This window comes from Carlito syrichta, unplaced genomic scaffold (assembly GCF_000164805.1).
Source record: "Carlito syrichta isolate Samal-C Ts95f unplaced genomic scaffold, Tarsius_syrichta-2.0.1 Scaffold308954, whole genome shotgun sequence".
Taxonomy (NCBI): Eukaryota; Metazoa; Chordata; class Mammalia; order Primates; family Tarsiidae; genus Carlito; species Carlito syrichta.
In genome coordinates, this window is record NW_007253050.1 from 312,828 (window position 1) to 328,483 (window position 15,656).

A 15,656-nucleotide genomic window follows, 5' to 3' on the forward strand; every position below is an offset into this window, starting at 1 on the left:
CTCAGTCTTCCAGTAGCCGGAATTACAGGCATGCGCTACCACGCCCGGCTGATTTTTTGATTTTTTGTAGAGATGAGGTCTCGCTGCCCAGGCGAGTCTTGAACCCGCGGGCTCAGGCAGTCCACTCACCTCAGCCTCTCAAAGGCGCGGGATTACAGGCTGAGCCACCGAGCCCGGCTTAACTTTATTCTTTTGTCAGTGTTTAATTATGACTATATAAATACCATTCAGTGCCAAACCAATTAGTATGAATTATTCTTTCTGTAAAAGTTTTGATATTCTTTTTGTTGTATTTTTTCTTGTTTTTTAGAGATAGGATCTCTCTCTGCTCAGGCTGGAGTGTAATGATGCAATCATAGTTCACTACAGCCTTGAACTCCTAGGTTCAAGCAATCCTCCTGCATCAGCCTCTCAAGTAACTGGGACTATAGGCATGCACCACCACGCCTGGCTAATTAAAACATTTTTCATTTTTGTAGAGACAGGGTCTTACTACATTCCCGAGACTCGTCTCAAACTCTTGGCCTCAAGCCTTCCTCTCATCTCTGCCTCCCAAAGTGCTAGGATTACATACAGGCCATGAATATTACATAGTATGCCTGACCCTTGATTTTCTAATAGTTAATAATTGTCTTAGTTTTATTTCTATTAGTCTAATTTTCTATGTGCCATTTCTTCCCTTTATTTTAAGCAAACATTCTGTTGCAATGATACATATCTATCTTTTTTTAGAATCCTCAAACATACTTTTCTTTCAGCTGAGAACTTCTTTCTGTTATTTTCTCTACTGATTATTTCCTGTTTTGGCATGGTGTACAGCTATCACCCTGGGACTTATCTTAGCAAGTTTCTAGTGTTGACCTCTTTTTTCTAGATACATGTCATAGCATGTCTTCCTCTTTCTTTATATTCTCATTTTGGTGAGGAACATATTTGATTAGCTTTCTAAGAAAGCTTGCATAGGACGTAAATTTAAAACCTCATGTCAGAAATACTTTTTTCCTGTGTTCACACTTGGTTGATAGTTTGGCTAGGTGTAGTATTTTAGATCCGAACTTTGGAGATATCATTCCATGGTCTTCTATCTTCCAGTGTTCTGTGGAAGTCACTTTTGATGATGAGTATTTGTATATGGCCTCTTATGGAAAAATTTTTGATCTCTGTATGGTTGGTATTTTAATTTCTCAAATGTTCCTTGGTGTGTGACTTTTATATTTGTTTTGCTGAAGAATTGATATATGCCTTCAATTCAGATGCTTGTATTTTTTGGTTTTGGGAAACTTCCCTTTATGGTTTATTTGGTAATAGCTTTTCTTTGGTAATAGCTTTCCTTCTGTTTTTTCCATTTTCACTTTTTGGAATTCCTTCTGTTTGTGTGTTGCATCACTGCAGAGATTTCTAATTTTCTTTTTCTTATTTACATTATCTTTCATACCTGTAGTCTACTTTCTGAGAGATTTCCTCAATTAATTTTTTATTTTGTCTCATTTGAATTTCCAAGAACTTTTTGTTGTTGTGTATTCTCTGAATGTACTTAGGAATGTGGCATTGTGTTTTTCTTTTATGGGTAAAATGTCTTAGCAATGAGGTTATTAGTGTTTTTTTAATTCCTGCTCTGATTTTCTGGTTCTTTCTAGTTCTTTTTTCTGTCTTGTTTTGTTTTTCATCCCTTCTATTGTTGTTGACGCAGGCACAGTTATTGAATGAGGCCCTAAAACACTACTTGGAATAAGTGTATTTACTGTATTCAGCATTGTCATGAGGTAGAATTGGGGTGGAGAGAAACTGTTTTGTCTCTTATTGGGTTTCACTGTAAGGAGAATTGAACAATAAATAAGTTGACTTTTTGTTGGGAGGTTGTTAATTTCAGTGTGTGTGTGTATGTGTGTGTGTGTGTTCTCCTTTTAAGTTTTTCCAAAGAAGACTCCTATAATACTCAGCCTTAATGCCTGAGCTGGTATTCTGAATATAGATGAAATCTTCTTTTCAATGTATATATTTTTACTTAACCTCCTTACAATTGTTCTCTACTGTAACTGGACTCATTGAATTTTGAGCAACTCAAGTTCTTTTTCTTCAAAGACACAATTTTTAGTCTCTTGAGGGTGCAGTGGGAGAATGGCAGTTATCTGACTGTCTGGGATGAGGAGAGGCCTGACATCTAAGCCCTGTGGTACACTTTTAAACTAGTTAACCTCTGTTTTAGCCAGGAGTCTTTCATAGTACCAATGGTCTCTAAAACTTGAGACTTTCTAGAGTGACTGTCATTAGGTGACTGTGAGGGATTAGAGATGAGCATAGGGATCATTCACCATGCTTGATTGGATGTTCTTTCTGTTAAATATACTTTTTGGGTACGATGAGTTTGCCAAAATACAAAGTCCTTACAATATACCAGCTTCAAGTTTGGGGGTCCTCAGGGCCACCATCACTTGAGACCAGCTGGCTATAAATGTGAGGGTTCCAAACACTACTGTAATGTTTGGTAATTTATTAGAAAAACTAAAAAACCCACTGTAAGTGCTATACTTATGATTATAGTTTTATTACAGCAAAAAGATACAAATTAGAATCAGCCAAAGGAAGAGACATATGGGGTGAATCTTGAGAGTGTTCCCAATGTAACTTCTTTCTTTCCATTGTCCTTGGTGGGGGTGGAATGTGTTATCTTCCCAACATTGATGTATGACATTACACATGGCATGTTATCAACTAGCGAGGCTAGCTGGAGCATGTATCCAGTTTTTGTGGACATTTCATTAGATAGGCATGAATCATTGATCAAATGGTTGAACTCAATCTCCAGTCTCCTTCCTCTTCCCAGAAGTGGCATGATATTATGTGGCTCAAAGCTTCAACCTGTTTATCACATAGTTGGTCTTTCTGGAGTGACAGTCTCCACCACCATGAGTCATCTCATTAGCATAAACGATCAGGTGCAGTTTTAGGGGCTCACTATGAATACAAAGACATTTCTATTTCAGGAGAAGTTTCCAGAATTTAGGGGTTACCTCCCAGGAACTGGACAAAGGCCAGACCGCTCATTGAGCTAAGGCTAAATTTTTTATTACATATTGTGCTACTGTGTTTCATGATAAGAAGGCAATATAACACTTATAAGAACCTGTTTTTTTTTCCAAGTTTCATTTCCATATATCTGTTTGAAATTTGTTATTCTTTTTATCATTTTTGTTTTCATTTAGGTTAGTGGTCTATTTTGAATTTGTTCTTTATTTGAAGACATTTTCATAAAGGGTAATAAGGTCTTTTGCCCTCTGCTTTAATCTGATCTTATGAAGACTTTTTGAATAGTAATTTATCAAGGGAGACACATTACAGTCCAATCTGATGTGGTTTGATAGGCACACTTTATTTTCATCTTATAAAGCATAGCATGTGTGTACTAGAAGTCTGATTGAAAGGAAGTAAAATCAGTGGAGCAATTAAACATTTACTAGGTGGGGACCAATTATGCTGCAGTTATGTAAATAGTTTTAGATTATGTATAAGTAAGTATATTTTTTAGAATAGTTGACAGGGCAAAAATTAGATTGCTTATTCATTTGAGACTTAATTTTGATTTGTTTTATTTTTAAAGGTCATAATGGTTGTCTCAGTTTGAGCCTTCATTTAATTTCTTGCTTGAAGGTTACTACATGATGTAGCATAACTAAACTGTATCTTCTTAATGGTAATACAGAACATTGAAAATTTGAATTGGCTTCAGATTTTACACTACATTTCCTTCTACTATCTTTGGTTTATTATGGCATGTTTTTATAGTAAGAACTAAATTTATTTAAGGGTATCTGTTTTATAAATGTATGCTTCCGCTTCCTAAATGGAAAGTTGACAAGTTAGTAAGCAGATTTTTAAAAACAGACAGCACTGTCAAAGTGGGATGCTTCATTTAAAGTCAATCTTATTTTAGAAATAGGTTGAACATGTTGAGTATCCTTTATCAGAACTATTTGGGACCAAAGGGATTTTAGATTTTGAATTTCTTTGGGTTTTGGAATATTTGCTTTGTACTTACAGGTTAACCATTGAACATCTGCAATATGAAATATTCCCATGAGCATTTCCTTTGAGTACTATGTTGGTTCTCAAAAAGTTACAAATTTTGGAGCAATTTGGATTTTGGATTTTCAGATTTGGAACATTCAGCCTGTACCTTTTTTTTTTTTTTGGAGACAGGATTTCTCTCTGTTATCTAGGCTAGAGTGCAGTGGTACAATCAGGGCTTAACTGTAGCCTTGAACTCCTGGGATCAAGAGATCCTCCTGCCTCAGCTTCCCAAGTAGCTGGGACTATAGGCATGCATTACCACACCTGGCTAATGTTTGTATTTTTTTGTGGAGATGTGATCTGGATATGTTGCCCAGGCTGGTCTTGAACTCCTGGCCTCAAGCCATTCTCCTGCCTTGTCTTCAGAGTGCTGGGATTATAGGCGTGAACCATCACATTTGACCAGCCTGTGACTGTTAAATACGTATATGGTGATAAGGAAAAATAATGACTATTTAAATGCGTTATAGGATGTATGTCATTTAGCATTCCTTTAAATTATTTACATTGTATTTTTTTTAAATTAAGCATGAACTTAATGTTTAAGTCAGATAATTCTATAAGACCGAGCCATGTAATTTTCTGGGATTCCATTTTCTTTTGTATACCTTTTTGTTTTTTCTAGGGTTAATACTTATTGCTTATCTTCATTGACTTGTTTTTACAAAAGTATTTGAATATTGGCTTTTCAAACTTTTTAGCTGGTGAATTATATTTTAGCCTGGTTACTTGACGGCTGAACATCTTTCATTGTTTTCTGGTAGGATCTAGGATTGTGTTCTGAATTAAATAGGTTCTTTAATAAGTCTATTAGATCTAATGTGATCTGAAACATTTTTCCTGAAGGAAAGTTTACCTTAGACTAGTTCTGGTTTCTAAATTTGAGTTCAAAGACATCTAGTAACTCAAACTGTCTAGCTTTTAATTAAAGAGTTAAGCTTTTTGAAATTCTTAGGTGACTTTTTTTCTCTTCAATTAGAATCACGTTGTTGCATTGTAGTTTTTACTTGATAATGTTAATTTTTGATCCTGTCCAGGGTATAGTTTTGTTTTGGTATTGTTTGGAGACAAGAGATGGATATTATTCCTAGAAGTCTTTTAGACTTTATGAATATATTTGTGCTGTTGTACAAGAAAAATTGTGCCAAATGCTTAACTTATTATGAAGTTACATATTGTTAATAAACTTTTGTGAGCTCTTGTCTATCTACTGTCCCATTTGATTCTTGGAGTAACAGACAAGTTTTGTGTTACAGATTTATTATGGATAAGGAAAAGTAACATTGAAAGTAATCCATAATTCTCTTATAGATAACGGAAAGTAACATTGAATCTTTTTTAAACATGCTCTCAGTTAATCTTCAACTATTCTGGATAAGAATTTTTCCCTTTTTATTTGTACAAATTTAAGGGATATATGGGCAATTTTATTATGTACATATATTTCATAGTGGCCAAGTCAGGATTTTAGAGTATCTATCATCTAAATAGTGTACATTGTACTCATTAACACTTTCTCATCATCTACCCTCTTTCCACCCCTCACCCTTCCATGTCTCCATGTTCTGTCATTTCACTCTCTGTGCCCATGGGAACACATTTTTTTTAAACACCCACTTGAGAATGACAACATTCAATACTTGTCTTTTTGTGCTAGATTGTTTCACTAAGATAATGACCTCCAGTTCCATCCATGTTATTGAAAAAGATGTGATTTCCTTTTTAAAAAAAAATTTTTAATTTTAAAGAAGTAGGATACAATTTGGGGTATAATACAAATGTGCGTTATGCAGGGACCGTTGATGGGGTGTGCCCCCCTTCCCCTGGCAGTTTCCCACTACTGCCAATTCCACCCCTTCTCCCCTGGCAGTGTCCCACTACTGCCAATACCTTTCTTACAGTATTATGATAATTGTTCAAGGTTCACTTATAAGTGTGAACATGTGGCACTCATTTTTTTTTTAAATGACTGAATATTATTTCATTGTGTATATATACCACATTTTCTTTATCCAGTCATCCACTGATGGATGCTTGGATTGATTCCTTACTTTGCTGTTGTGCATAGTGCTGTGATAAATACACAGGTGCAGGTATCTTTTTAATATGTTGACTTCTTTTCCTTTGGATAGATACTCAGTAGAGAGATTGCTTGATTGTATGGTAGTTCTACAAGGGGGTACTTCCAAAAACCCAGAATTTATTTATAAAAATTGTATATTAATTCCTGCATGTTTAAACTTTAGTCACCTTAAAAGTACTCTTTTAATGCATTACGCACATTGAGATACTTTTTCCACTGTTCAAAACAGTTTTTGAGCTTGTTGATTTTGAGCCTTTTAGTGCTTCTACTGTTTTTTTGTTTTACCTCTTCCACATTGGCAAAATGTTTCCCTTTGAGGATTTTTTTTTTTTTTTTAATCGGGGAAACAAAAAACCCATGGATCGGGGCGAGATCAGGTGAATAGGGATACTCAACCTGTTCAACCTATTTCTAACATAAGGATGACTTTAAATGAAACATCCCACTTTGACAGTGCTGTCTGTTTTTAAAAATCTACATATTGACTAACTTGTCAACTTTCCATTTAGGAAATAAGCAGAAGCATACATTTATAAAACAGATATTCTTAAATAAATTTAGTTCTCACTATAAAAACATGCCATAATAAACCAAAGATAGTAGAAGGAAATTTAGTATAAAATCTGTTTTGGTAATTATAGCCTTGTAATGTAATTTGAAGTCAGGTAATACTATATGAATACTGTGTGCCTCCTACTTTGTTCTTTTTGTTTAGGATTGCTTTGGCTATTTGGGCTCTTTTTTCATTCTCAGTGAATTTGAGATTTATTTTTTCCAATTCTGTGAAAAATGTTGGTATTTTAACAGGGATTGCATTGAATCTGTAGATTGCTTTGGACGATATGATCATTTTACGGATATTCATTCTTCTAATCTTAGAGCATGATGTTTTTCATTTGGTTGTGTCAGTTTTTCTCTCTTCAATATTTTGTAGTTTTTATCATAGAGATCTTTCACTCCCTTAGTTAAATTTACTTCTAGGTATTTTATTGTTAATTTTTTGTGGCTGTTGTAAGTGGGATTGCCACCTTGATTTTTTCTCAGCTAAATTGTTATTGGTGTGTAGAAATGCTACACACACACACACACACACACACACACACACACACACGCACTTTTTTTCCCCCTCTAACAAAGCCTTTACAGTGACTTATAAGGTTTTCTTCATGATCAGGCGCACTGTCACCTCTGTTCTCATCTTCTTGTTCTGACCTAATTTCCCCCTCTCTAACTGCAAATAGTGGCTTTCTTGCTGTTTATCTTACACCAGTTATGTCCTTTCTCAGGGCCTTGGCTTTTGTTACTTTCTTGCCCAGTATTCAATTTTTTTTAGATTTTGCCACCTTCTTTTTCAGATTTTTGCTTTAACGGCACCTCAGTGAAATCTCTTTTCGTTTAACCCTTCCATACAAAGAGATGATTCTTATTGCCTTCTCTGCTTTATTATTGTTTTCCTCTATAGAATTTTTCTCCTTTTTGTCTCTCTTCCTCTAGAATTTAGGCTCCATTAGGGATGATGCTTTTTATTTTTGTTATTGTCTTATTTGTTCACTGCATATTCTTAATACTCTGAATGATGCTTAGTGTAAATTTAAGTGGTGGAAAAAATAATTCTTGAGTGAGTGAGTCATTATTGCTACTAAAAGATGAAAGGACAATTATCTCTGCTTCTCAAATGTGTAGGCTTAATGTGATCTTGCTTCGGAGATAAAATGAACGTGTAAAGTGTTTATTTAGTGGGGCGTGTTGGATACAGAGTACTCATTAATTAGTAGCTGCTAGTGAAGAATAAGAAAAAACAGAAAATGATCCATGAAAAGGAAAACTGCATTCACATTGTCAGGAGAAGGGTAGATACTGTTTAGTTGCCTACTGGAAAAATAGGACTTGGACCATATGGTAGAGGCCAAGTCATTTGGATTTTGTCCTGTGAGTTATGAGTTTTTGCATATTTTTAAGACAGAGGTGCTCTGATGAAAGTGGTAGGTTTGAAAGATGAATTGAGCAGAAGTTTTTGTGACTGTGAAATTCTTCTGTTGTCAGTGTAACCAGAAATTGATAATGCATTTAATAGATTTATAACATATAAAACAAAACATTTGCAAAATTATAAATCATGCCCAATTATTATTTTTTCTTATTGTATAGTAGATGAAGTTGCCATTTGGTCACAGTTGTATGTTTTAAGCTATTTATATAATCGCCAACTTTTAATGTACTTTATCATTTAAGATCTTTGATTTAAAATAAACCAAAGTGTTGATACTGGTGACTAACGTACCAAATATACTACCACAGGGCAAAGCATGTTTAGTCCTGCAAATATTGGTCAGCCGCGAAAGACAACATTATCTCCTGCCCAACTGGATCCCTTTTATACTCAAGGAGATTCTCTGACTTCAGAAGATCACCTCGATGACACCTGGGTGACTGTGTTTGGGTAAGATTTTTGGATCTTTTACCTTTTTAAAAAAATACCCTTACCTCATTATTTTCTAATGAATATTATCAAACATATCAGACAAATGGAAAGAATTGCTCAGCAGACTGTATACCTAGTTATTAATAATTTGCTACATTTGTTGTATCTGTCACTTACCCATCCTCTAATTCACTTTTTTATCGGTACATTTTATACTAAGTTGTAGACAAGAGTACATATTACCCTGACACTTTAGCATGCATATAGCATTAGCTAGGGTTTGGCATTTGTTTGTAGGTATTTAAAAATAATAATTTGTTTATTTCTTCCCAAATTATTTTCTCTTAAGCATATGGTATTTTCTGGATTTAGAGAAGGGTTGCCCCTTTAGACTTAGAGAGCTCCTTTCCTTCTTTTTCTAGTGGCTGTTTTTTTTACTTACTGGACTTAACCAGTTTTGAACAAATAAGTTGAACTTCGCACACAGACTTGTGATACCTTTTAGTCACAGCATATCGTATATTAATGGAAACAGTATGACAGTTCTAGGTGCATTTTGAATAGATTTTTAGATTCAAAAAGCACTTTAAAGCACCGTAGAGATACTGTATAACTTTTTATTTTACAGATGAGGAAACAGGTATAACAGATTCAGTGGTTTGTTCAGTGGCTCACAACTAGATAATAGCAAAGCTTCAGCAAAATCTCAGATCTTTAGATTATCAAGCTGATATTTATATTGTGTGAGGTTTTTTTCCTGAAAATGTGATTTGCCATACTAATACTAGACTATATATCTATTATATTTGTTTTTGAGATAAAAATACACTAATAACCCATAAGTTCCTTGAAAGAAAAAAGTTCACAATAAATGTTTAGTAGATTTTATGCATTCAATTTTTTTAAATTTAAAAATTCAAAAGATATGTAAGAGTATACAGTGAAAAGTCTTCCTGCTTTTGTCCCTAGCTACAGTTTTTCTGCTCTTTGAGGCAATGATTGCTACCTGGTTTTTGTGTATTTTTTCAGAGAGATCCTGTGTTACTGAGTCTTTTTAGATTAAAAAAAAGCAGGGTCATTGTGTTCCCTTTTCTCTAGAAAGCTTATACTCAGTACTATATCTGATTTCTTGAGTTTTTCTTCTTTTATGTTTAAATTTGTATATTCTCTTCTAAAATAGCTGAATGTATTAGAACATAGATGTTCACTTTTAAATCTGTTTTTAAGGCTCAATTGTTAATAGTATCACTTTTGAGATTCTTAGTAATTAGATAACTTACTTGAAGTATTTCTAGCCTTTTTGTTCATATTTAAGACATCACTTTCCTAGCTATTTATTTTGATACTTTTATGTTTCAGTAACCCTCTATATGAATTTAATTGCAAGAACTGAAGCATTTTTTTAAGTGATAAAACATTTTATTTTGATCACTTACAGGGAAGTACTTTTAAAAATGTATATGTTCTTTCTCTGATAGTTTAGCTTTATCTTGCTGACTAAGAGTCATCATGAAATACCAATCAATGATTTGGGTAATTTGTACAAGAGTATTAGAATATGAGTTTTAACTCAAAGCGATCCAAGAGTCCTAGAATATATTTTGTATGTCCCTTACTTGCAGCCATTATTTTTCTCTTTCATGTCTGTTTTCTTTATCTCTTTTCTGTGTGCACGCCATCTTGTTTTTCTTTGGGGTTAGAAATTGTACATCCAGAGTTACATAAGTAAAACAAAGTAAAATTCCAGTTGTGAATGCAGTGACTAATTTACTCACATAGATTTTAATGTGTTTAGTGTCTCATTTAATTTTGTGACCCAGGTTTTTTTTCCTTTAAGGTTCTAACCCAGCTCAAGATAACTGAAGTTAGTGGTTAAAGAACCTCCAGATAGATGTTTCCATACTATTGATAGTGACTATTGTTTTCAAATTGAAAATAGCTTTATTATTAGGACTGTAAAAGTAGAAATAGTGTTTCATTGTAAAATATTCAAACCATAAGAACTTTACAAAGAAGAAAGTAAAAAAAAAAATCACTTAGAATTTTCCCATAACAAAATGGCTAATAAAATTTTGGTAACAGCCTTCGAAATGATTTTATACCATTGATATTGGTGCTGAATTTTTTTTTGTTTTGGGGCTAAACTTCAGGATTTTTAGGTGATGCTCAGTGCATAATGATATGTTTCTGTAATTTAATTTTTTTCCCTTTTAATAACCTTGATATACTTAAATATTGCATATAAACATATTGTAAAACAAATTATAAGCAGAACTGCAGCATGACAGCTCTTTGCTAAGAGCTGTGGTAATAACAATGTGAGTGGCATTTTTAGAGATTTCAGAAGTAGAATGTGAGCATGGGGAAAAATGATTGAAACATAATTAACCTTAAGATATTTGCTTTTGAGTGATTGGTCATTATAGAGTTAACTGGTGTAGAGGAAAATAGGATAATCAGGAATCTTTTATTAACGTACTAGACAGTGACAGTTGGGGGGAATTTTACCTTGTAATACTTTAAAATATGGTAATTTACAGTCGTATTGATAGTGGAAGTTGACTGTTTTGTTTGGACAACTCTTTTTTTCAGGTTTCCTCAAGCATCTGCTTCCTATATATTATTACAATTTGCACAATATGGGAATATCTTAAAACATGTGGTAAGGCTTAATTTTTTTCAAGATTTTGGCTTAGGAAGGATAAGTTGTGAATTTAGAAAAACTTTGCTTCTGAATTTTGTGTTTTTTCTGAACTTAAATTTTTTTTTCTTTTTAAAAAAGTTCTGGTTAAATATGTCCTTTGGAATCTAGAAGGCTGAAAGTTGCATAGTGTTTGATATAAAGAGTTAAACTGAGAAAAGAGGAAGAGTGAGAGTTTCAGGATCCTCCCCCACCTCCTTTCTTAAATAGTTTTCAGTCTCTTAAAAAAGATTTATTATACCAAATATTATATTACTGTTTTCCAATTTGAGTTTGTTCTGTTGGGGATTAAGGAAGAGGAGGAAGTTCCTGAATTTATATAGAGAGTTTTTAGAGCTTTTTAGCTTATAGAGGACTTTAGAAAAATTATCTTACCTTGTACCTCAAGTTATAAATAACAAATCTTTTTCTGTTACTGAGATTGACTTATTTTACTCCTACACAAAATCAGATTGAATACAGTTTTTTAAAAAAGTGTCGATATGACCTTTTTCAAGAAAAAATTATCTTTTGAGACTTACTTTACTTTCAGAGAATATTTGCCACATATTCTTTATTTCAGAGAATTGAGAACCAGCTAGAGATTACTAAAACTGTTCCATAGGATTTTTGTTGAACCCTAGTATATAGCTTTTTACAGGGCAAGCAATAAAAAATAGAAGTAAATTTATCTTCACATGTTTCTATTTTCTAATAAAATTCATTAGGTATAGATTTTATTTATTTTATATTTTAAGAAGCAATTTCATTCTTTGCAGATGTCTAACACAGGAAATTGGATGCATATTCGTTATCAGTCTAAACTGCAGGCCCGAAAGGCCTTAAGCAAAGATGGGAGGATTTTTGGAGAATCCATCATGATTGGTGTAAAACCATGTATTGATAAAGTAAGTCATTGGTGATGTAAGGAAAATAGCTTAATCTATATTGCTAGCACAAGACTAAGTATTGAAATTGGTGGTTATGTCACTTGGCTTTACTGTGCCTCTTTTTCATAGTTTGTTAAATGATATTTATAGTACTCTTCATGGGAAGCCAAAGGTATTTAGTCATAAGACTTTAGAATGTGGAGATAGTTCATCACAGCTCCTGCGTTATCAGTAAAGGAAAGAAGCCAAGAGCTTAAGTAACTTGTCCAGAGTTGTTAGAGGTGAGGCCTAGGTTTTAGGTCTCTTTAGACTACTAACCCGTTTTGTTTCTTGTGCAAAGCAATATCAGATTCTTTAAAAGAATGGTGGTATTTTATAATGAATTAGTTTTCATGAATGGTTACAAAAGCTGAAACTTTTTGTTAGTTCCATTTCAAAATATTTAGAAATAATCCTTTATTTATATACTTATTAAATAATGAATACAATTTAAACTTTTCTTTTTGGCTTGTAAAATCATTGTGAACTTTCTTTAAATAAATCTATGTGAACTTGGACTATGGGTACATTGTGCTTGTATTGTGCTTGATGCTGATGTATACACATTTGTGAACAAGGCAGATGTGTTCCCTGTTATAATCTGTTGTAGCTGTGTGGTTGTATAGTTACTAATATTATACTGTACTATAACAGATTTTCACACAAACTAGAAGAATGCTTGGATTACTGAGTACTGAATAGCTTTGGACATTCTTTCTTCTAGCCCAGGTTTCTCCAAGAATTCTTTCCCCTCTTTCCTTAATTCTATGGGATCATTTTATTTTATTTACTTTATTTTATTTGATATTTTATTTTAGATGTGGGGTACAATTCAGGATTAGATATAAGTGGTCATTGTACAGGTAAAGTTTGGACCTCCCTTTGGTCCCCACTTTGCCTGGTTTGAGATCAGGTACCCTTATTGATGTTATGTGCTTCTCCTCCCTCCCCTAGCAGTTTCTGGCTACTACCAATCTGTTTCTTACAGTATTATGGTAAATGTTCAGGGTCCACTTGTGAGTGAGAACATGTGGTGCTCTTTCTTTGTTTCTGTGATAAATCACTGAGTATTGTAGAATTCTTTCTTTTGTTCTTGCTGATTTTTCCTGGTGTTTTAGATTCATATTCTTATGGTCTATGGTTGTATTAAGGTTGTTTGAGGGTCCTGAAATGAGATTCCTGGCTAACCATTAGATCTCAGATGCTAGGTAAGAAGCATGTACTGTTTTCTTAAGCCTTACTTGAAAGTTTAACTAAATCAAATAAAGTATGCTTCTTTTAATACTTTGTTTAAGTAGGATATACTATTGGATAGTAGGTACTATGTTTATATACAGAGGAGTTGTTTCTTTGTTTCTCCAGAGTGTTATGGAAAACAGTGACAGAAGTGCTTTCTCATCTCCATCTCTACCCTTTACTCCACCAATCAAAACCTTGGGTACACCATCACAACCTGGAAGTACTCCTAGGATTTCTACTATGAGACCTCTTGCTACAGCATACAAAGCTTCTACTAATGACTACCAGGTATTTTAAGGATTGGATAAAAAAGATGTACTTTAAAGGCTGAGTGCATGGCATGTTCAACTTTTTGATTGAATTGCATTGTATACCAGTGAATATTTTTGGCTGAGACAATTGCCTTGATGGAACTGTTTAACTTTTAGAGTTTCTTATTTTCAAGTTAGTATCTTGGCCAATTGGAAAGTTATCTTGAGTTTTTAAAAAACATATTTGCCATTCCTTAAAACATTTTAAGTGTTATTTTTGTTTTTTTTCTATGTTATATTTGCACACATACAAAGTGACATCTTTGCATATCTGTGGCATAAGGGAATATTAAAACCCCATTAAACTGAGTACTGAATCTGATGGTATCAGAAGTGAAGAATTTTAGTTTGGAGTAGCTTTGGTTACCAAAAGAAGACATTGACCACCTCCATTCAGAGAAGAAACATATCTCATTTCAAAAAGTTTGAAGAAGCTTATTATATTCTTTGAAGAATAGTAGAAGGTTGTGATCCTCATTCAATGTATTATTTTTTCCTACTAATAAGCCAAGTACTCTGAGCTTAATCAGCTATAAGCACAGGTCCTGAAACTGTACACTTGTTTTACAGGTAGTGATAGTTTAGTATTTTGACTTCCCCTGAAATTTAGAGATGATTCTAGAATTGCTTTTTTTTCCTTTTAGTTTGTATTACTGATATTTAAATCCCCCATTTCTGGCAGCTTTTGTGTTCTTTGCTCAGTTTTCTAATTTAATGTGTTCTTTGCTTTGTCAAAGAAATAACATGTCATCATTCTTGACAATGTAAGGATATTTTAATTTTTTAAATATGCAATTCAATGCTGTAAATGCATTCTAGTGTTTCTCTTTTGAAGCAATGATTAACTCTAAAATTGACTACTGTGACATTGAAGAAACCATAATCTAACAATTTTTTGTGTGTGTTTGCTTTTAATAGGTTATTTCTGACAAACAAACGCCAAAAAAAGATGAAAGTTTTGTATCCAAAGCAATGGAGTACATGTTCGGCTGGTAGTATAATAAGAGCTAAGAACTCAACTCACAAGGGAAGAGGTTACTACACTAAAACAGAGTTAGTAGAGTGCTGCTGGTTTCCTTTGGTTAGTTATATAACCACTGCTGGCCAGTACTGGATAGCTATCTTACACTTCTTTTAGAAAGAAGCCTTTTTCTTTAAGGATACAGCCTATAGCTCGCACTTTAAAAGATGCTGGAGATGGATACATATTAAAGGAAACTAAAAATCCCTATAAATAGGATTTTGTGTTTTCTGTGATAGTGCATGCTTAAGCACAAAAACTCAGCATTGATTACTGTAAAGTCAATAGTTGGGTTTGTGGTGAGGCTTTGTAGTCTTCATGAGAAGTTGGGGTGAATTTCATGAAGGGGAATTACAAGTTCTTCTACCAAGACACAAAGATAATTAGCAATTTGAATTATGGTCTTTTAATTTAGATAGTATTTAATATTTTAATTATCTTTGTTTGTGTATGTCCTGTCGTGGATTGTCATCTTTCAGTATTCTAAAACCAAAACGTTCTTTTTAAAAACCTACTACTAAAGTTTCTTGATAATAAACTTTGTCAACCTTATATATTGAACATTGTATGAAAGAGTGATTTATAATTATAAAAAGTTTTAAGTGTTCACTGAAAGAGAGAAAATATGTTATATACCTCCATATACCTGTAATACAGCTTCAGTTACCAGTAAACTTTGCCATACTTGTTTCTTACCTTCCCTTCAGTTACCAGTAAACTTTGCCATACTTGTTTCTTACCTTCCCTTCCTATTTTGTCTAAAACACATCCCAGATGTAATGTCATTTTAATCTATATACTTGAAGATATATTTAAAAAACACACTTCCATATGTCCACTGTCAATATCCCACCCGATCAAATTACAATAATATTTTAATAGCGAATATCCAATCCATTAAAA

At 33.3% G+C, this 15,656-nt stretch overlaps 1 protein-coding gene across 1 annotated transcript in view; it reads left to right on the forward strand.

Moving 5' to 3' along the window:
* Positions 1 to 15,314, forward strand: part of NUP35 (nucleoporin 35) — a 35,873-nt gene extending 20,559 nt beyond the window's left edge. The window contains exons 5-9 of the mRNA XM_008066473.1: positions 8,450 to 8,591; positions 11,166 to 11,235; positions 12,033 to 12,161; positions 13,545 to 13,709; positions 14,651 to 15,314. Coding sequence (XP_008064664.1) covers positions 8,450 to 8,591; positions 11,166 to 11,235; positions 12,033 to 12,161; positions 13,545 to 13,709; positions 14,651 to 14,728 — 584 coding nt within the window. The 3' untranslated portion in view covers positions 14,729 to 15,314. The remainder of the gene's footprint in view (positions 1 to 8,449; positions 8,592 to 11,165; positions 11,236 to 12,032; positions 12,162 to 13,544; positions 13,710 to 14,650) is intronic.
* Positions 15,315 to 15,656: the final 342 nt, after the last annotated feature.